The sequence below is a fragment of the Engystomops pustulosus genome, chromosome 7, assembly GCF_040894005.1.
Source record: "Engystomops pustulosus chromosome 7, aEngPut4.maternal, whole genome shotgun sequence".
NCBI classification, from domain to species: Eukaryota; Metazoa; Chordata; class Amphibia; order Anura; family Leptodactylidae; genus Engystomops; species Engystomops pustulosus.
In genome coordinates, this window is record NC_092417.1 from 36,656,444 (window position 1) to 36,680,999 (window position 24,556).

Here is a 24,556-nt window from a genome sequence, read left to right on the forward strand (position 1 = left end):
GGGGGGGCCATGCTTATAGCTCCAAACTCTAGAAAGTTGAGGGCTCTCCCCTTTACCGAGTCTAAATGTAGCTTCACCCATTTGGCCATGGTTGTGGGCACTACTCTACCCCCTTTAGCTTAGCCCTTATCTTCTTAAAGTTTCTGTATTTCATACTCACAGATATTCTGCGGAAGGATTTGAACTCAAGATACGTCAAGTGTTCTGCAAGTTCTTGTGGTTCCAGGTGGTCAAATAGAAGGGAAACCTTCCTCTTCTTACTGCAGTTGGGCTTTATTCTTTGTGTTAGTTTTCTTGACCACTCCCGAGAGTTACTAAAATAAGAAACACAGATAAAAGATAGATAAACAGATAGCAAATTAAGTGGATATAAAATGATATATATGAGATGAACGATGAAGATAGATGATAGAGAGATATGAGATTATGAACATAAATGATAGATATGAGATTATGGAGATATATGATAAATAGATGAGCTTCACAAGTCTATCTACTTACATTTGAGCAGTGTCGAGGAGGCGCCAATGTGATTCTTCACCTTGCGCCCGCACCATCTCTTGGAACTCTTCCATGGTCTGAGTTAGTCGCTGGTCCATTTTAAACATTGTCCAAAGTTCTGTGATCCAATACCTAGTGTGAATAATGACCTCATTACATTGAGTACAAGGCTGGACCTGTCATCCACCATCCATCTTGTCGGTCACAACCGTCGTACAGCCGCTCACCTAACAAAGTAGCAGACTTTGAGGCAGAAGATCAGGGATCTCTTCTCCAATGCCTCCTCATATGTTTGGAATTTCAGTCAAGGTAAAACATCTCATGATCAATACAAAGTCATAGGAGAAAAAAAAGAAGAGCAAAGTTCTTGATGTTCCTGAATGGTGTCTAGTATATTTATGTAACACAGAGGGTTTTCTAGTCTCCGGATAAGGGATGAGGTGTAAGTAAGTTATAGAATAAACAAGCGTTGGACGTAATCTCTCTGTTGCCAGGTTATGGCTCCCCCATGAGAATCCTCATTAGCTGAAGCCTCATGAGCCTCTCAATACCAGCACACAAGATCAGGTCCTCATCACCTGGATATTTATGGATCTTTTACTCTACTTAAGAGGTTATGATATTATTGATCTATCACAACAACTTCAGCCATATGTCTGCATCCATTTTGTAGACGGACCACTGGTGGTTCTTCTGAACTGAATTTAGACTATCATTGTTTTAAGTTTGACTTGATGGACTGAAGTCTTTCTTCAATCTTATTTACTATGATAGTTGTTAATTTCACTCCAGTAGGAATATAGGAAACCTACTTAGGGTGCTTAGAGGAGTAGTTCAAGCCTGAAAAACGACTAAGATCCTTACGCACCTCTGATGAACATTTCATCTACTTCTAAGAGGCCACCAGATCTTACATGAGGTGATCAAAGACCTCAGTATTTGTGATAGGTTGGGCAACTAGAGATCAGATGCTTATCCCCCTACCCAGTCCTTAGTTCTGATTCCACTCAAGATACGGACTAGAACATAGAGAGCTAGGCAATGTGAGGGAACCCTTAAATGGGAAGTACTTGACAAAACAAATATTAATACATATTCTAAAATAAATTTTCAGTCCATACACCAGACTACTTTGTTAAAATTATACCAAATCCTCCCAGCGGTGGTGCTTTTAGGTCACCCCTGTAGCCACTCACCTGCCTAAGTGGTGACCTGAAGACAAATTTGAGGCCACCACTTGTGGATGTGACTGAACATACACAACTCAGAGTACATGCATCTAGTCAATACCCAACGCCATCTCTCGTTTTATTCATGTAGTCAAACTCCATTAGTGCAGACCCCAGACCAGACAAAACACAAATTCAGACCCCCAGACCAAACTTTATGGTTACCCTCTAGGCGTTCAGTGTCAAGATGTTGGATTTAGTGCCATGTACAACATCTTGAAGCTACATGGCATCCGAGCCTATTGCAGTGGTGCTCAAGCTGTACAAGACCCCGAAGTATTAGGGTGGATTCACACCTGGTCTATGTATGCACCAGAATTTTCTGATGTATATAGCAATGTGCTCAAAAGTATACCAAAATTATATAACTATATATATATAGTTATCACTGATGACACAGGGAGCTTGAATGTTGTTATATATATAAAGGATATAGTGTCCTGAGTTTGTTGAGCAGGTCTGCGGAGGGGATCAGGAACCCATGCATTGTCAGCATGATTTGTACCAGCTCGCTGCCCTGGCAAACATTCCCTTCAGAATCTGGAAAAAGATAAGGGTCATAAAGATTACAACATATGAATAATCCGAATAAAAATCAACAGAAACTACTTTACTACGCCCTGACCAGGAATACGGGATAGGAATGATATGTATGATGCTGGGGGTCATGATATGAAGGAGAGGATACATGCACTAGACAGTCATGTGACCAATGTAAAATGGTCGCCTCAGTAACCATCACTAGGCTAATTGGGGGAGATATATCAGAAATGTCTGAGGTAAAACTGCTTTTATCTCCATGGCAACAGACTACAAACACCCCTAGTGTAGTCTGATGCTGCAATCGTACAGAAATGTTCCCGCTGCTTCTTGCAACTATTAACTCATTGGGGGAGATTTATCAGAAATGTCTGAGGTAAAACTGCTTTTATCTCCATGGCAACAGACAACAAACACCCCTAGTGTAGTCTGATGCTGCAATCGTACAGAAAAGTTCCCGCTGCTTCTTGCAACTATTAACTCATTGAGGGAGATTTATGAGAAGTGTCTGAGATAAAACTGTTCTAGTTGCCCATGGAAACCAATCAGAGCTCAGCTTTAATTTTATAAACAGCTGTGGAAAAATGAAAACTGAGCTCTGATAGGTTGCCATAGGCAACTAGAACAGTTTTACCTCAGACGCTTCTGATTAATCTCACCCAATGGGGCATATTCATCAGGGCATATTCATCACCTCCTGACGAAGCATTCGTGCGAAACGCGCGTTGGGGTGTATCCTCTGGCCTTCCCCTGGAGTGTTCAGTGTCTATCCAGTATGTTCTCGGGTAAGTGTGCAATAGGATTGTGACGTTTTTTCACCAGCACTGGATGGTACCTCCAGCGTTGTGTGCGGTGTATTTACCCTTTACTGCACTATTGCCACTTTTTTGCCCAAAGTGTACTTAAGTCCAATATTATGACTATACCATATGTAAATTTTTATTAGATGATATAGACTCTGCACTTACGGGGGTGGCCACTGGTCTCCTGTATTGCCCTCTTTCCATCTAGGGCTACTTGTGTCCCCTTTATATGATATTTACTATTTTTCCCATTTTGGGAGTATATATGCTGTAATTTTGTATTTTCAATAAAGATTATTTAATCTTATATATTTGCAAAGATTATTTAATCTTATATATTTGAATTTATTGCTCCTCTGGTTTTCTTCTTTTTTCATATTCATCACGGGCCCTGAAATAATCGCAAATGCTATCTTATTGCTAGCACTTGCGATTATTTGGCCCAATCCGCCACCTTCACGCCACTGGGGCTTGAAGGGGGCACAGCCAGGGAGTGGGCCAGCGTGGGGTATTACTGTCCCTGCGACGCTGCAGTTTCACATGTGAGAAGTCACCTGGCTCTGTTTATTTCTATGCCAGGCCCTGCCTGAAGCCTCTTGATGTATCACCCTGCGAAAATGCAGCAGCGGGCCTATCATACGCCCCAGTTTGTACTTTATAGTTGAAAGAAGCAGTGGGCACATTTCTGTATGATTGCAACATCAGACTACACCAGGTGTGTTTGTAGTCTGTTGCCATGGAGACAAAAGAAGCGAACATAGAAATTGTAGAGATTAAACAGTAAGGACTCTGTAAATCTTTATGGAACTATATAAACAGTCCAATTTTGAAAGTGTACGTAGACGATTGTATGACATGAGCAGGACCCAATACAAAAAAAATGTTGGTACTCCGAGGAGGGTGCAGCACGATGCACTATTATTAGAAGATATATCAGCGTTCTCAGTTCACTTCACAGCACAGGAAGTATCTGATCTCTTTCTCTCGCGGCTTTGAGCTTCCTCTCGAGCTCTCGCTTATTATCATTTACAAGAAGTGGTTCCAGGAGGCATTTTCAAGATGAGGAGCTTAGAGAAGGGAGGGGGGAACATATGTGGCACATGGTAAGACCACGCAGCGCATCCACGAGTGGATGGTGTCTTATCCATGTGTAGTGCAGGGGGTTAACAGCTCATTATGACGGCTGTAGAACACGTTGCGGCACGTTGCATGATATCACACCAGCCGCTGGCTCTGTCCCAGTTACATAAGCAATAGAAGATTATTATACTGTGCGGGGAAAGTTGTTTTGTAGGATCACTCCAAGAACACAAGATTCCACTTTAGCACATAAGCTGTCACTTACGCCGTACATGGCGTCATGGAAAAGAAATCTAAATGAAGGAGGCCGTTTCTCCATTTCACCGCTTCTCTTCTGGCAGGTTAGAAGAAGATTTCCTGCCGCGTTTCCATTCAGGGAAACTTGTTGTATTGATGCTAATGTGATTGCAATTTTCCTCCATTTTCTTGCAGAGTGACAAACAATAGACCTTCTTTTGTTAATGTTCCTCCCACATTTCCCAGCACAGAATCAGTCCCAGGGGGAATCCAGTTGATTCCTGATCTCCAGGTATCACACAGAGTGGCCCCCTGCTAAGAGGCAGCACTCAGGGCTAAAAATCTGAGCTTTATATGATACGGTGTATACATTTAGATTTATTGTTATTACAAGGTATAAGGTCTTTTTACATGGAGAGAATATTTTATAATATGCAATAGAAATGTCCCTGAGTATTGAAAATACAAGTCTGCAGATAGGACATTATGTACAAACTCCCTGGATCCTCCTGCTCTATAACATGCTGCCTGCAGATAGGACATTATGTACAAGTTCCCTAGACCCTCCTGCTCAACATGTTTCCTGCAGTTAGGACACTATGTACAAGCTCTCTGGATCCTCCTGCTTTATAACATGCTGCCTGCAGATAGGACACAATGTACAAGCTCCCTAGATACTCATGCTCTACATGTTCCCTGCAGATAGGACACTATTTACAATCTACTCAGCTCCCCCTGCTCTATAACATGCTGCCTGCAGATTGGAAATTATTTACAACTTGCTCAGCTTTTCCTGCTCTATAACATCTTCCCTGCAGATAGGACACTATGTACAATCTACTCAGCTCCATCTGCTCTATAACATGCTGCCTGCAGATAGAACATTATGTACAATCTTCTTCTACTCAGCTCCTTCTACTCCTTAAAGGGAACCTACCACCACAAATCTACCTATAAAGGTAGATCGGGTGGTAGGTGGATCAATAGGACGCGAGGATAGCCCTTTTAAGGACTAATCCTCACGTCCTCGCACTTTTTTGGAAACTTTTATTCGGCACATATGTAAATTTTTTTATGCGGCTACTGGGGCATGGAGTAGCCGCATCTGAGGTTACACGAGGCGGCTACTCCACGCCCCAGTAGCCTCTTTTCTCCTTCTACTTACAATCTTCGGTGCACAGCTACAAGGAAGCTGCGCGGCCTCGTCCGACGATCCTGCCGTCTGCGCATGTGCAGAACAGCAGGCCCGCGCCTGTGCAGCTCCGGCTTCGGAGCAGTGACCGTGCAGGCCTGTCGGACGAGGGCGCGCAGCTTCCTTGTAGCTGTGCGCCGAAGATTGTAAGTAGGAGGAGAAAAGAGGCTACTGGGGCGTGGAGTAGCCGCCTCGTGTAACCTCAGATGCGGCTACTCCACGCCCCAGTAGCCGCATAAAAAAATTTACATATGTGCCGAATAAAAGTTTCCAAAAAAGTGCGAAGACGTGAGGATTAGTCCTTAAAAGGGCTATCCTCACGTCCTATTGATCCACCTACCACCCGATCTACCTTTATAGGTAGATTTGTGGTGGTAGGTTCCCTTTAACATTTTACCTACAATCTTCTCAGCTCTTCATGAATCAGGCGCCCCCTGCTCTGCTCGGGAAGTGGGCACCATTTTTTGGTGCACTTTGTTCGTGCTACAAAATTGTGGCAGAATTGTGTCACAAACTGGATAAGCAGTAACAGCCCCTTCAGTTGCAGATTTGTTTCTGTGTTTGTTTCTGTGTTTTTCTGCTAAGGGGAGCAAAATTTTAAATAACAACTAATTACATATTAGCTTATATTTTGAGTATGCATTTGCATATGCATTATGCTGATTCCTGGAATACCCCTTTAAATAAATGTGGCCCTACAGTATGTGCAATTTGAACAGCTCCTATTGCAACAGCTCCACTTGCTCTCCAACATGCTGCCTGCAGATAGGGCACGAAGAACAACCTGCTCAGCTCCTCCTGCTCTATAACATGCTACCTGCAGTTGGGACACTATGTACAATTTGCTCCGCTCCTCCTGCTCTATAACATGCTTCCTGCAGATAGGACACTATGTACAATCTGCTCCGCTCCTCCTGCTCTATAACATGCTGCCTGCAGATAGGACACTACGTACAATCTGCACAGCTCCTCTGCTCTATAACATGCTGCCTGCTGATATGGTTACATTAGCAACACAAAGGGTTACCCTCAAACACTGTTGCTTTCCAGCAATTGTAATGTGGCTGCCCAGCTAATCCTGGCACTGCTCTGGCATACCAGACGTGCGCCCTGGGGAAAATCATGAATCATATTTGTATTGCTGTATGAGTAAGTAGGTCATCATTTTATGGTTCCCTATGTGTGAAGGCATAGGGGTTATGTTGGTGGGACAAGTACGGAGGGGCTATTTGTCAAGGGCATTTACGGTATTACTCTGCCAAGATTTTAACACAGAAATCTAGGAATGTAAAGGGGATATATTCGCCTCTCTATGAACAAAATCACAGCTCTCCAAATAGTTCTGCATGTTTAGGTAGCACTCGTCCCCAAAGTGGAGACTGCTGACTGCTTTACAGTTTTACAGAATTAAAGGAGAATTTAAAGGGATATATAAAAAAAAGTAAAATAACATCCATAGGAAACTGCATGTAAAGCAGATTTTGCAGCTGGTTATATATTAGTATATAGAGCACAAAAATAACATAAATTAGAAATCTACCATCAAAATCCATCATGAAAAACCAGGGGCACTTATTCATGAATCCTGGCACCCGGACTGTGGTAATATGCTTATATTTGTTATCCATGGCTTCCTTCCTTCTGAAATAACATTAAATTATGGTAATGAGACAGACGGGCAATGGGTTGGTGCTAACAGAGTCCCTACTTGCTGTAGTTTCACAGTGCGGAGGGAAGTGCTGAGAGAGCAGGGTGGAGGGTTAGTGTAACAGTCTGTGAATCGTCAGCACAGGGGGAAGGGGGCTCTGGTAATGACTCCAAGATCACTTAAGTCTCATTACCATAATTTCAAAAGTTGATGTTAGAAGGAAGGAGGCCATGGATAACAAATATAAGAAGATTACCACAGTCACAGTGCCTGGATCTATGAGTAAGTGTCCCTCGTTCATCATGATTAATTTTGATAGTAGATTTCCTTTAACATTTTGATCTCTGCCAAGTTGGGATCAGATATTATATGCCAGCCAGACTACATGGGATTTGTCTGCAGTCTGTTGTCAAGGAGATATATAGAGCTACAGGGCAGCTGTAAAAAAAATATTTTTTAAAGACTACCTGCAAGTTTTCTTAATTTTTTTGTTTAAGAAACAATAAACAAAATGTGATTATTATGCTCAGCATGGCCTTTAAAGGGGTTGTCCATTGAAAAGAACCTTGTCCTTGCTCAGCCATAGAGACATTAGAGTTGGGGTTTGAAACTGTACACAGGACCCTTAGTAAATGAGCCCCAATGCCTTAGGTTTCCTCCAACTTTTTGGATACAATTTTGTTTGGGCCATTACAAGTTTAGCCAAATTCCCAGATGTGATTTTTGGATGTAGAAATAATATGTAGAATAGTAAACAGTACACTATATGGTCACGCTTGCTTGGTGTGGTAGACCGTGTCCACAGCTTGGTTATCTAACACCTATAGATGTTTACCATCTTTGCAGGTCAAGATCTCAGAAAAAAAAAGCCAAATGGTTAAAAGCTTCAAAGAAACAACAACAAAGTTTCCTGATGTAATTCACTATTGACTGGACACAGCTTGAGGTCCTCACATCAAACACCTATTGACTGGTGGCAGAGAGGTGACATTTCAGCTCTGTGCTCTGGGGAGACAACAAAGCTGTGAACTTACAAAACCACGGCCCCAAAACCTACATTTTATATGTCTTTTCAACTTTTATATGTCAGGTCTCCCGCAAGATTTACAGATTTACAGACAGTCAATATTGTGAGAAGTAATACACATAGTAAACTCCACAGTAAAGGGAATGCTATGGATTTACACTCTAATGCAATGTCATGCAGAAACCTTCCGCACAATATATAGTGCACACAGATTTTGCAGCGCTGTGCAGAGTTTGCCAAATCAGTCCCTGTCCCCAATGGGGCTCACAATCTAATCAACCTACCAGTATGTTTTGGAGTGTGGGAGGAAACCGGGGGACCCAGAGGAAACCCACACAAAAACGGAAAGAACATATTTTAAATCTATGTACAGCCAAATATGTGCTGTATATATTATGACATATAGTCAGTGATTGTTTTAACTAGTATATGTATATATATATTTTTTTATTTTAGTATAAAAAGGCTCTTTCTGATGTGTCGTGTGACCACATTATACCTCGTGCTTCAAGACAAGAAGCCAACTGTGCATAATAATATGTCTTGTGCCCTTCCCACGATAACAAGAAAATGACATTAGCAAATCCTATAAAAACACATTTGATTTTAGGCTGCAATGTCCTCTGGGAATAGAAAATATGTCACTAATTGTTCCAACATTGGAACCCCACCATTCATAAGAATGGGGGTCTTGTGCCCCATTTTGGAATTCGGTACCAGTCACAAATCACTGCGGCCATTCCACATTTATAAGATATATAGGCAGTGTTATACTCAGATGCCTAGAGCCCACCATTAAAATTTGATCTTGGGACCCCCCGCTGTACAGTTTGTTACATAATCTACCCATATAATTAGTTCTATGCTGAGTATATGTATGAAGAAAAGTAAGGGATACCTTAAAGCAAAACAAATGCAAGGTCCGGGGGCCCACTGGTTGACCGCCTGTTCCCCTGTGGAGCGGTCACAGCCTGTGTATAGGTAAGTGAATAGCTGCGTTCCAGAGGTTCAGTTCCCCCTTCTGTTTAGCAGAACAATTAGGGGAGAAGTCCGGGCCTAATAATTGCAGAAGTATGTCTATAGGAAATACAACTGGATACAAAATGTATATCTGTGTAATAAGGTGAAGTTATATGGTGACACTGTGTCCCATCACGCTGGTCGGTAATCTCAGGGATGGAGGATACAGATTTGCTGTAATCTACTCTCATTAGTCTCAGGAACCAGTGACAATCGGCAGCTCTGGCACCAGACATTGTGACATCCGACAGACCACCTCCGTGTTATCTTTCCAAGATAAGGAGGGTTAGTTTAGTTTAATTAACATCTTCATAGGTTTTCTCCATGATGAGGGGGATGGAGTCTTCCCCAGTGATGGGAAAAAGTACAAGTCTTCATATTAAGTTAAATGAAACCCATCTAATTTTAATTTGGTTAAGTAGCACAGTACAAGGATCAAGTCTTATGTAATATAAAACCTTCACAATGTTCACTCCATGACAACTTTGAGGACATAGGGGGTCATTTATCTTAACATTTTCCTTTTTTCTCTTATACAGTATTTGGCACTTTTTTCCCCCACAAATTTGTGACTTTTCCACTCCCCGAGAAAAGTTAGCTGCTCAAGAGTTTTTCAATGCTGCACCTGATATATCTGAAAAATCCAGACGTGGACGTATGAAAAGTGACAATTTTGGCGCAAAGTGTGGTTAAAAAGTCATAAATAAACTCCAGCCCTGATCAGGGGTAAAAAATTTTTTGAAGGGGTTGCAGAAGAGTTTGCGACTTTTGTGTGACTCGCAAACACCCCCCCCCCCCCTCGTCCAAAACCTGGAAAAACCTAAACAAGACAAATGTCCTGACTAAAGACAAATGGCCCCCACCGGGTGTCTAAACCCCATCTACAGTGCGAAGATCTGATCATATTGGATAAGGATAAAAAACTATCCATAAGGTCCAGCTTCTAATACTACAGTGTAGGTGCAGATGAACCTCATATTGGATGAAGAAAACCAACTGTCCCGTTTTAGGATTTTAAAATTCCTTCCAGAATAATTCATGCATCAATCCATCCCCTGCAGAAGTCTGAAGATCTCACCTTTCCAAATTCTATAGAGGTCTAATTTGCCCCGAGAGACTCTTGGTATTCGATAACCAGGTGTCCTAGGGTTTGGTGGGGGTGTAATTACAATATCAGGCTAGAAACGCACATCCAGTATTTGATGCAATTGTAGACAAAGCCAGGAGCAGATCCGTCCTTTATATTTCCAGCTTCAATCCCATCAACTTTTGGGGTTAAAAAACTGTCCCTTTATCATTAAGGTTCCTTTAACCAATACTATAAATAAAGCTGGGGACTGTGTTACTGAGAAAGCTTCAATGTCTACCTTAAGGATTTGTTAGATCTAACATTTCTTAAAAAAAACATAGAAATTCCATTAAATATAAAAAATACAATATACAATATTTTTAATCTTAGACTATACACAGTGGCTTTAGATTGTACAGGTAGATTAGGATAGACGGTTCTAGTTCCTTTAACACCGGACAGGTCACTTTGTCCCTTTGTATTCCAGACGCTGATAACAGGTTACCGCATGGACAACTCACCGGAAAAACATTCTGTGTACAGTGTAACATTACATACACCTACGCTGTATATATATAGTTATCACTAAACTGGAAATGACTACTATGGAAAATCACAGCTCAAGAGTAAAATAACGTTTCACGTTAATGAAGGGATTGTGTGGATGTAGCAGTGCTGAGTCGTTGTGTTGTCTATAACCAAGTAAACAAAAAGTTGTAAAAACTCACCAAAAGTTTGGATACACATCTGTATCAGTTCATCCAAGCTGGCTCCCTTGATGAGCTGTCCGAGAGGCATCATCACCCGGATGGGAGTGACCTGCGGAAGTTTGGGATGCGAGGTGCAATGGATGATTTGCTTTAATTCCAGCGCCAGTCTGGGTATAGTGGTGCAGCCATGGGCAGGTCTACTGGGAGAGAAAGAGACAGAAGATGAAATGTCAGGATCTCCACAGCCCAGGGCTGGTGAGGGATGTTACCTCCCCTCCTAGCCCTCCCCCTCCACCCCAAATCATTAGTGTTCCACTCTCCTTCCAGGAAAAGTGATAATCAAGAACAGTTTCCCTGAGGCTACACTCACACCGCATTAGTAGCGTCCATCTGTAATAGACGTCGGATAGATTTCCGAACACACAAGAGCTACGCACAATCCCATCCACTGTCCATAGGCTTCAACTAGGCAACATATGTAGCATCTGTTGTGTTTTGTGCCAAAAAATATGTCCAAAATTCTGTTTTTAGACACTTTTATGACATGAGGGGCGAGTATTCAAACTTATGGCACATATTTGCAGGGTAAAGGGAGGTATATCTTATCATATAGTTTTAGGAAATATGCAAATATGTCTTCCAGGATGGGACAAGGAAAACCATCCCTCGTTTTGCTACCTTGTAAAACAGGTCCTCTTACCATCAAGCATGACACGTAGGAAGCCTAAAGACATAATGCATGCTAGAACCAAACCAGTCTATCTATTCCAGAAGGAACAGACTCCCAGCTGTATACAGCACTGTTTCAAGTTGTTTTCATCTCATCAGAACAGCGTAGGGAACTGGTTTAGCTGAGTGAGACGGCTAGGGTAAGGAAGTAAGAGTTCTTCTTACGGAGACTGTCTCCACAAGGCGGCTTTAATTGGCAAAGTCTCTGTACGGATAACTCTTACTTCCAACTCTAGTCAAACGCCTCCCACTCAGGTAAACTATTTCCCTGCACTGTGCTGAAGAGATGCAACCACATCAAAACAGCGCTGTCTATAGTTGCGAATCAGTTCCTTCTGGAATAGATATACTAGTTTAGCTTTAATGCCACATCATATCATTAGGCTTCCTGAAAGTCATGAATGATGTTAAGGGGGCTGCCTTACAAGGTAGATAAAGAGGCAATGTTTTCCTTATCATAACCTGAAAAACAGTTTTTCATATTTCCCAGAATTCCCCAGTGAAGCATCAATGGCTATAAGTCTCCAGACACCTGCAAGGCTGCCTTAATTGGCAAAGTCTCCATAAGAAGAACTCTTAATTCTCAGTTTTAGACACTGATAAACCCCTTATTGATCTGCGTATTTTGGGCCTTAATGACCAAGCCATTTTTAGCAAATTTTCCATTGCCACGTGCCAAGAGTGATAACTTTTTTAATATTGAACCAAAGTAGCTTTGTAGGACTTATTTTTGTGGACAATTCATAGATTTTTTTGCAACATTTTCTATGTCCGTCCATTATGCTCTTTTAATGCACATGCTAATGCTATTTTCCAATATCCTGAAACAATAAAGGTGTTATTAAAACAATTGAGCATTTATTTCCATGCATGCTGAAGCTGCAGGTCCAATCTTTACTGAACCCCACTGCTGTCTACTTCTGCCTACATCCAGGAAATTTATGGAAAGATAATTAGCCAATCTTTGGGTGAGGTGGGTCATCACTGTGGAGTGAACATACTCTGGAAATCCATGAGTGCCTAGATGGTATTAGGAGATAGAGACCACTTGGACCTGACATTTAATCTTAAAAGTAGGGTCAAACCCTTAGTGGGGCATTTATTTTTGACTTTCCAAAAGTTTTTATGGGTGGCTTTGTGGCTGAGTGGGTAGCACTTCTGCCTTGCAGCTCTGGGTTCAAATCCCACCCAGGTCAACATCTGCAAGGAGTTTGTATGTTCTCTCCGTGTTTGCGTGGGTTTCCTCCGGGTCCTCCGATTTCCTCCCACGCTCCAAAACATACTAGTAGGTTGATTAGATTGTGAGCCCCATGGAGACAGGGACCAATTTGACAAGCTCTGTGCAGCGCTCCGTAATCTGTGTGCGCTATATAAAATAAAGAATTATTATTATTATTATTATTTTGCAATTTTTTTCCCTAGCAGCACCTTATTTATGTCGGTGTCACGATATTTGTTCTTTTCTGACACTTGCGCCATTTTTGTGCACACAATTTGGACACGGCTTTGAAATCCCCAAACTTTGCATGGGCTTCTAGTTTCCTGACACTTTTTTTGGTGCATTTTTTGGCGCACACTTATGGTGCGGTCACATGTACCGCTCTGACACATTGTAGAAGCGGAATCAAAGCACACGGGGGCGTACTATGGCCCGATTGCATAAGTGCATGCAATCAGTAACCAGCACCCAGGGTCTTGCTTTTAGACAAGACTCCGGGTGCTGGTTACCAATTGCATATGCGATCAGGTCATGGAACGCCCCCCGGGCATCAAAGGGGTATGTGTGACCGCACCCTTAGATCTGCAGAAAGCTGGTCTACTGAGTTCTATTTGAGTTCATCATGCATGTAGAGCTAGTGCAGACCATTTTTGGTCGTGCGACAATTCATTAATCCCCTGTACACAATATTCCACCCCAGTCTAAATTACTGCACAATTCATGTACCAAACAAAATGGACCCTGTGCCAAAATTAACTAATGCACCGCCCCCCCCCAGTATTTTAAAGCTAGGGCCAAACCCTATTCTGCTAATCAATGACTGTCTAGATGGGATTAGGAGATAGAGACGACATTGATTAGAACAGGAATATAGCCTTCACACGGCCACCTTTTGTTTTTTAATAAGTCTCAGACAACCCCTTTAAGAACAAACCTACAGAACCTATCCCGTACGTAACCCGGGGACTGCCTGTACTTGATCTTTGATGCTGCTTTTAAGATCTCTGCTTCACAATTGTAAATATTCATATCTAGGTCCACATGATGAAAAAGACATTGACACCTAAAACGCAGCTGCAAATATTGTTTCAAGTCCAAGCAAAAATCTTTCTGCTGATAGATTGTAACAATGTGTGGAGCACAGATCAGCTACATGAGGTCTAGATGACTTCTGGTCATGACTATGGGGTTTTTCCGTAGTACACCTCTACTTGCAGGGTCTGGTATCACTTCCTTGTAGGTGAATCATGTTCAGGAAGTCTGAGACTGCGAGTCTTTAAAACCGGGTGACCGGCTGACTATTCTACAGAATAACTTCTCATCTTCACATCACCTTGGAGACAAGTAACCAGGTGATACTGTGTGAATGGCCTATTTAACCTGTTCACATCATGACATTAATGTGCTCTTACTAGTATGGACTTAAGGTGTTTATTAAAGGGGTTGTCCACTTTCAGATAACAATTGATTTGGTTTGTGTAAGGGAAAGTTAGACAGTTTTCCAATACACTTTCTGTATCATTTCCTCATGGTTTTCTAGATCTCTGCTTGCTGTCATTCTACAGAAAGTTTAGATATTTATTTCCAGTGGTCATGTCCCTTGTCATGTGATGTCACACAGGTTCATGGCTCGTTATATCCCTGGTCATGTGATGTCACACAAGCGCACGGCTCGTTATATCCCTGGTCATGTGATGTGACACAGGTGGAAGGCTCATAATATCACTGGTCATGCGATGTCACACAGGTGCACGGCTCATTATATCACACAGCTCTGTGACCATGGACAGCTCTAGAAAACCATAAAGAATTGATACAAAAAGTATATTGGAAAATTGTATAACTTTGCATTACACAAACCATATCAGTTATTGGCTGAAGATGGACAACCCCTTTAAAGGGAGATATTCAGCTATTAGAGTAAGTAGAATACAGGCTACTGTAAATGGCAGCCTACATTTCGCTGAGGGATTCTATCTTAATGTAGTATCAGATAATTCACAAAAAAGTTTCCAGCAACAGGGGATCTTGTTGTGTTTTAAGAAAACCAGTATTTTCTATAAAACTTAATGTGAAAACGTCTCAATAGAGAGACCTAAGGCTCCACCCAGACAGGGCTTATTGGTGACTAGCACAGGACTTGAGCCCCCAAGTTTCAGCAAGTTATTCCCTATACTTTTTATTTTAAGGGAGTGTCAAAAAATGTCAGCTTCCTTATAGAAATAGCTCCACCCATAACCATGCGGAGGAAGCAGACACTTTTTTTCAAACCCCTTTAATCATAAAAAATTGGGCCAAACCCTTCTTAGTGGTTGTTCCATAAAACTAACTCACCCCTTATCCACAGAATAAAGATCCAGTTAAGTCATGTTCAGAACCAGCTAGGGCAGTGATGGCGAACCTTTTAGAGGCCGAGTGCCCAAACTACAACCATGACCCACTTATTTAAGTGCCAACACAGAAATTTAATTAGTGGTTTATACTCCCTGTTCTGTCACTGCTCACATTCATACCAGCACCCTGAGGACACCAATAAACCAGAAAATAGAAGAAATTTGGATGAGCATTGTAGCTTCATTCCAGGGTCCCATAAACAGGAACAATTGTCAGGGCCGGAGCAGGAGCTACAATGATAATCCAGATCTGTCCACACCTTCCCACTCCTCCAGTAGTCCCAGGTAGCGCTGTCACTTTAAAATAGCTCTATGCACAGCAAGTCCTGGGCTGTCTGGGACTGCAGGAAGATACCTGGAGACCTCTCTGGTGATGGCCTGGGTGCCCACAGAAAGGGCTCCGAGTGCCACCTCTGACATCCGTGCCATAGGTTCGCCACCACTGAGCTAGGGGGTAATATGTACAGATGCTAACATATAGCAACAGAAGCAGCACTGGGACCCATTAGCTTAGGAGGTAGAAGACTGAATAGTTTACTGGGTTATAAATAGGAAAATCAAACTTTCGAGTAATTTGGTTGAAAGGGGGGCAAGATTGTATATATGGCCTGCAGCATATGAGGCAGAATTAAAGGCAATAGTCTATGGCATGACTGTTAAATGGGTTGTAAAAACCTTAAAAGCTATCCCCTTTTCACAGCATAGGCATCAGTTGGAGTCCAACCTCTGGGCCCACCACGGAGCACAACAAAAGGGACCCTATATTGATGAATAATCCCTTCTAGCATGGGATATGGGATTATCCAAGAGTGACACGTTCGGCACTTGGCTCCAGTGATCCAATAGAGTGTAGAGAGTGGAAGTATGTACATGCGACCATCTGCTCCACTCAGAGTCCAGGACCCCTTTTCTCATGATCAGTTATAGTCCCAGAAGTCTGACTACACCAACTACATCATCACTATCTGTTCTAGAATGAGGTACTGAATTTGGATAGCCTAAAGCAGTGATGGCGAACCTATGGCAGGGGTGCCAGAGGTGGCACTCAGAGCCCTTTCTGTGGGTACTCAGGCCATCAGCCCAGGACAGAGTTCACCAAACAGGAACAAATCCATTAAATCTTCCTGCAGTCCCAGGCAACTTATGAGATGCTGCGCTCAGCAATATTTTACAGCAACACGCCATTGGCTGTTTGAAACTGCTTGAAAATTGAGATGGTGTTGAAAGAACTACATCATCTTTGGAGGTCCTCCTGCTGGACCCACCATTCTTCCTAAACAGAGAGATCCTGGAGAGAAGCTACAATGATAGTCTGAATTTGCCCACCTTCTTTCAACTGTTTTGGTGGCCTCAGGCGGCCGATACAATTACAGAAGTGGAAGAACAGGGAGAAATAAATTACTGCTTAAAATGGCACATCAGGATAAATAAGTGGGTTTTTGTTGTAGTTTGGGCACTCGGTCTATAAAAGGTTCGCCATCACTGGCCTAAAGCACCAACCAACAGTCCAGTATGGTGGGCATGAAAGCATGGCCAAGCTGGCACGGCCAGTGGCCAGGTGGCAGTCATGGTCTGGCTAACCAGGGAGTAACGTTAACGTTTGACACAGACCCCTTGATATTTTTGTTGAATGGCATGGCGTTTTCCGGAGGACCATATCTGTAGTAGATTGTTGTGTTTTATATATAGCAGCAAAGGAGAAGGTCGAGTCGGAGGAGACAATGGTGAACAGCAGTCAGATCCTGCTGCTAATACAATACCAAAGGGAAATCTGCCAGGAAGGGCAACACAGACAAAATCCTTATCATGGAAAGCAGCTCCAAATAGACACAACATATACACCAACTCCTGGTCATTGTGCAGTGAGATGGCTCTGATACTGTACACTCGTAATGTTACCAGATAGCACTAATCCACATAAGGACCCAATGTCCTCCACATCCATTGTCCTCCACATCTACTACACCATACAGGAACATATACACAACTACCTGGTGTCCTACACATCGTATACATCATACAGGAACATATACACAACTACCTGGTGTCCTACACATCTTATACATCATACAGGAACATATACACAACTACCTGGTGCCCTCCACATCTAATACACCATACAGGAACATGCAAACAACTACCTGGTGTCCTACACATCTTATACATCATACAGGAACATATACACAACTACCTGGTGTCCTACACATCCACTACACCATACAGGAACATATAAACAACTACCTGGTGTCCTACACATCTTATACATCATACAGGAACATATACACAACTACCTGGTGCCCTCCACATCTACTACACCATACAGGAACATATACACAACTACCTGGTGCCCTCCACATCTAATACACCATACCGAAACATGCAAACAACTACCTGGTGTCCTACACATCTTATACATCATACAGGAACATATACACAACTACCTGGTGTCCTCCACATCTACTACACCATACAGGAACATATACACAACTACCTGGTGTCCTACACATCTTATACATCATACAGGAACATATACACAACTACCTGGTGTCCTACACATCTTATACATCATACAGGAACATATACACAACTACCTGGTGTCCTACACATCTTATACATCATACAGGAACATATACACAACTACCTGGTGTCCTACACATCTTATACATCATACAGGAACATATACACAACTAACTGGTGCCCTCCACATCTAATACATCATACAGGAGCATGCAAACAACTACCTGGTGTCCTACACATCTTATACATCATACAGGAACATATACACAACTACCTGGTGTCCTACACAACTTATACATCATACAGGAACATATACACAACTAACTGGTGCCCTCCACATCTACTACACCATACAGGAACATGCAAACAACTACCTGGTGTCCTACACATCTTATACATCATACAGGAACATATACACAACTACCTGGTGTCCTACACATCTTATACATCATACAGGAACATATACACAACTACCTGGTGTCCTACACATCTTATACATCATACAGGAACATATACACAACTAACTGGTGCCCTCCACATCTAATACATCATACAGGAGCATGCAAACAACTACCTGGTGTCCTACACATCTTATACATCATACAGGAACATATACACAACTACCTGGTGTCCTACACAACTTATACATCATACAGGAACATATACACAACTAACTGGTGCCCTCCACATCTACTACACCATACAGGAACATGCAAACAACTACCTGGTGTCCTACACATCTTATACATCATAGAGGAACATATACATAACTACCTGGTGTCCTACACATCCACTACACCATACAGGAACATATACACAACTACCTGGTGTCCTACACATCTTATACATCATACAGGAACATATACACAACTACCTGGTGCCCTCCACATCTAATACACCATACAGGAACATGCAAACAACTACCTGGTGTCCTACACATCTTATACATCATACAGGAACATATACACAACTACCTGGTGTCCTACACATCCACTACACCATACAGGAACATATACACAACTACCTGGTGTCCTACACATCTTATACATCATACAGGAACATATACACAACTACCTGGTGCCCTCCACATCTACTACACCATACAGGAACATATACACAACTACCTGGTGCCCTCCACATCTAATACACCATACAGAAACATGCAAACAACTACCTGGTGTCCTACACATCTTATACATCATACAGGAACATATACACAACTACCTGGTGTCCTCCACATCTACTACACCATACAGGAACATATACACAACTACCTGGTGTCCTACACATCTTATACATCATACAAGAACATATACACAACTACCTGGTGTCCTACACATCTTATACATCATACAGGAACATATACACAACTACCTGGTGTCCTACACATCTTATACATCATACAGGAACATATACACTACTACCTGGTGTCCTACACATCTTATACATCATACAGGAACATATACACAACTAACTGGTGCCCTCCACATCTAATACATCATACAGGAACATACACACAACTAACTGGTGTCCTACACATCTTATACATCATACAGGAACATATACACAACTACCTGGTGTCCTACACATCGTATACATCATACAGGAACATATACACAACTACCTGGTGTCCTACACAACTTATACATCATACAGGAACATATACACAACTAACTGGTGCCCTCCACATCTACTACACCATACAGGAACATGCAAACAACTACCTGGTGTCCTACACATCTTATACATCATACAGGAACATATACACAACTACCTGGTGTCCTACACAACTTATACATCATACAGGAACATATACACAACTAACTGGTGCCCTCCACATCTACTACACCATACAGGAACATGCAAACAACTACCTGGTGTCCTACACATCTTATACATCATACAGGAACATATACACAACTACCTGGTGTCCTACACATCCACTACACCATACAGGAACATGCAAACAACTACCTGGTGTCCTACACATCTTATACATCATACAGGAACATATACACAACTACCTGGTGTCCTACACATCTTATACATCATACAGGAACATATACACAACTACCTGGTGTCCTACACATCTTATACATCATACAGGAACATATACACAACTAACTGGTGTCCTACACATCTTATACATCATACAGGAACATATACACAACTACCTGGTGTCCTACACATCTTATACATCATACAGGAACATATACACAACTACCTGGTGTCCTACACATCTTATACATCATACAGGAACATATACACAACTACCTGGTGTCCTACACATCTTATACATCATACAGGAACATATACACAACTACCTGGTGTCCTACACATCTTATACGCCATACAGGAACATATACACAACTACCTGGTGTCCTACACATCCACTACACCATACAGGAACATGCACACAACTACCTGGTGCCCTCCACATCTACTACACCATACAGCAGTGATGGCGAACCTTTTAGAGACCGGGTGCCCAAATTACAACCGAATCCTTCTTATTTACCATGAAGAGCCAATATGACAACTTAAACAGTAACTTATTGATCCTTGTTCTTCCACAGCATTCAATCGTATTGGCCCCCTGAGGCCACCAATATAGTTGAAAGCAGGAGGACAAATTCGGACATCATTGTAGCTTCTCTCCAGTGTCTCTTTGTACAAGAAGAATCATGGGGCCAGAAAGCGGACCTCAAAAGATAATCTTGACCTCCTTACTCTTCCTGCATTTCCAATCAGTCAAGGATGTGTCACCTTAAAATAGCATTAAGAACTGCAGGAATATTCTGGTCCTGTCTGGTGAATCTATCCTGGGGTGACAGCCTGGGTGCCAACAGAAGGGGTTCAGAGTGCCACCTCTGGCACCCGTGCCAAAGGTTAGCCATCACTGCCATACAGGAACATATACACAACTACCTGGTGTCCTACACATCTTATACATCATACAGGAACATACACACAACTACCTGGTGTCCTACACCTCTAATACATCATACAGGAACATATACACAACTACCTGGTGTCCTACACATCTTATACATCATACAGGAACATACACACAACTACCTGGTGTCCTACACATCTTATACATCATACAGGAACATACACACAACTACCTGGTGTCCTACACCTCTAATACATCATACAGCAACATATACACAACTACCTGGTGTCCTACACCTCTAATACATCATACAGCAACATATACACAACTACCTGGTGTCCTACACCTCTAATACATCATACAGGAACATATACACAACTACCTGGTGTCCTACACCTCTAATACATCATACAGGAACATATACACAACTACCTGGTGTCCTACACCTCTAATACATCATACAGGAACATATACACAACTACCTGGTGTCCTACACATCCACTACAGGAACATACACACTACTACCTGGTGTCCTACACATCCACTACATCATACAGGATCATGCACACAACTACCTGTGTCTGACACATCCATTATGTCATACATAATATATGCTTGAGCCATTATTTCCTTTTTATTGGAGACTACTGGCTACTATTAGACACTTAGCTCCAGATATTAAAGATGTTGTCTAAATTGTTGTCCAGATCTACTGTTTGGGGGCAAGCCACTGGTACAGCCAATCACAGACCTCTATATAAACGTCATGTCACCGATGAGTCCAGTCAGTCGTATAGCATGTATATGTAATAATCACCGCTGAGGCCTATGACAATCCCTTTAGTATTATATGAGCAACATAGAGTAATATGAAGAGCACAGGATTCCTACATAGGATATATGTACTTCTCTATGTGTGTGTAGCACAAAGGTCTCCTAATACACAAAACACAAGAGGAACATTGCTACTTGTGTATAAGGTATGTATTTATACATACATGGAGTATAAAAGGTGTAATAAAACACAGAACACACCATTAACATGTCTACATGTATGGTAACATATACATGTAATATAAAGGTCTCATAATACACAACATCACTATATGCATGATCTACATTAGTGACATTATATGTATAATGTACAAAAAGTAACCTGCCTGTAATATCACAGTACCAGAGCACATACCTGTCAAATACATATACTAACGTGAGTAAGATATCAATCCATATATCATGTATGTACAGTAACAGGTCTCTTAATACTCAGCTTGAACATCACTACAAGTATCATATGCACAGTAACATAAAAGTCTCATTATGGACAACTGGGACCTCACTAAATTGATAATAATAATAACAATAAAAATATGTATCATATATGTATTGCAACCTGTGTAGTATAAAAGCCTAAAAGACACACCACTAGGACATCCGCACATGTATATTTACAGTAATATGTACAATACACATGTGTTATATAAGGTATGTAAGGTACATCACTGCTTGTATCATGTACAGTGTAATATATAGGACTCACAGCTGCAATATTACTACATGTATCATATATGTGTTGTATGAATCACATGTGTGCAACATAAACATATGCCAGGACATAGCATGTATGATATCATAACTAGTGTATAATCATCATACACAGCTGTGACAATATAATATGTAGCATACATGTACAGTGTAATATATAGGACTCATAGCTGAAATATTACTACATGTATCATATATGTGTTGTATCACATGTATACATCATAAAGATCAAATAATACACTGCCAGGACAAAACATGTGTGTATGTAGCATAGCATGATCATTATACACAGCTGTGATAATATTATATGCATGTAGCATATATGTACAGTAACATATATTTAATATAAAACCCTCAATATACAGAGCTGGACTATATGCATCATATGTGTAAAGTAACATGTGTCATACACACTTCTCACACCTGGATCATAACTACATGTATGATGTGTGTACAGTGACATAAGTGTCATAATAAAAGCTATCATGGATCATGTATGTACAGTAACGTGTGTGTAATGTGAATTTCATCTGGAGCATAAATATATGTATCTACACAGTAACAAGTGTGTAATATAAAAGTATCATAATAAAAGTAATCAGTACATGTATCATGTATGTAGAGTAATGTGTGTAATGTGACTTTCTGAAGCATAACTACATGATATATATGATATATGTGCAAGTAACAAGTGAGTAATATGAAAGTATAATAAAAGTGCTCATGTATGTAGAGTAATGTGTGTAATGTGAATGTTATCTGGAGTATAACCACATGTATGATATGTGTGCAGTAACATGTGTGTACTATGTCACTATACACAGACACATGTGACTTACTGGGTGCCCTTCTTCTTGCCGATGGTCCCCATGATGCAGCTGGCAGTGTGGTGAGGGTGCTGTGCTGTCCCAGTACTCCTCCTGTATCCCATACTGGAATGGGGCTGCTCACTGGTCTCCTCCCCAGCCCGCAGCCCTGCCAGCACCTGTGCCCTGTGCCGCACACATGGCGGGAAGCCGCACACCTCCGTACACACTGCTCCTCCTGCTACTGGCGACAAGTGGTGTGCGGCTCCTGTGTGTCCGCCTCACATCTCCTCCTCCTCCTCCTCCTCCTCCTGCCTCTAGATTAACCCTCAGGTAGTGCACGACCTGCTGCAGCCCTACCCTGCTACAGGGGGCACTGCCAGGGGGTGCATGGGGGCATAGTGTTACTCTCCATGTCATGAGGGAGGCAGCCATGGGCTGAGTTTGTTCTTACAGATTTCTGACCGAAATTGTTGACAATATAACAAGCCATGTGCCACAATTTTCATTTACATGCAGGGGTCAGGGAAATACGGAAGCATAACGTATACTTGCCCTCCTCCAGCGTTAGTCACCAGTGCGTAGCCATTACCTGTTGGCCCTCAGGTGACAGGGTGACGGACTCGCTGTAGACAAATAGCGCCATTCTGTGATGATTTGCCTGGGAATTTTGCCTCAAAAAAGTATGCATGAATAAATATACCCCCCCAACCATCCCCGCAGGAGAGTCATGGGGTAATTTATCATTAGAGCGGCTCCCTACGACGGTTCTATGTCTGTCTTTGGAGATCCGCTGCGGTCAGATCCATTAAAGTGGCTTTGGCCCTTGATACCTCTGCTTGTGGTGTTTTTTTGCTGTCTGGGTTGTTTGCGACAGACGCAAAAAAAACATCAAATGTCGCAACATACACCAGGGCAGGAACTGGTGTAAATTTATACCAAACCTTGCACCTAAATTAAAATTTGCGCCAAATTGCAAATCATGAATTCAGTCGTATTGTAAAAACTAGTCTATGCAAATAATGACTTTGCACTTTCCTATGTTCATTTGGCGCAATGGAAAGTCACAAAACAGGATTTGTACCACAACTGCGCCAAAACAACGCCAAACAAAAAAGAAACAGTGATAAAATGGAATTTTAGGTCTTTTCCGAATTTACTACTTTATCCGAATCCTCCAGGCGCAGAGTTCGATGGAATGGTGAAGCAAGGAGCCGTCAGATCTCAGCTCCACCATTGAGTCTCTGCCACTGCCGGGTTCAGTAGAAATCTAGAGGCGTGATGTGATGCCGTCATCTCGCTTACCATCTTCAGAGTCGCACAAAACTGGGAAAGAAAAGAGGACTTCTGCAGGGCAACAGGGAAAGGTGAGTATCTGATGTTCCTTTTCACAGA

The 24,556-nt window shown here is 41.9% G+C and overlaps 1 protein-coding gene across 1 annotated transcript in view; it reads right to left on the bottom strand.

The window, feature by feature from the left end:
* RASGRP1 (RAS guanyl releasing protein 1) overlaps window positions 1–23,437 on the bottom strand; it is a 35,660-nt gene extending 12,223 nt beyond the window's left edge. Inside the window, exons 1-6 of the mRNA XM_072115448.1 lie at window positions 23,195–23,437; window positions 11,075–11,256; window positions 2,161–2,270; window positions 729–787; window positions 502–633; window positions 161–314 (exon numbers count right to left, since the gene is read on the bottom strand). Coding sequence (XP_071971549.1) covers window positions 161–314; window positions 502–633; window positions 729–787; window positions 2,161–2,270; window positions 11,075–11,256; window positions 23,195–23,286 — 729 coding nt within the window. The 5' untranslated portion in view covers window positions 23,287–23,437. The remainder of the gene's footprint in view (window positions 1–160; window positions 315–501; window positions 634–728; window positions 788–2,160; window positions 2,271–11,074; window positions 11,257–23,194) is intronic.
* Between the last annotated feature and the right edge of the window lie 1,119 nt (window positions 23,438–24,556).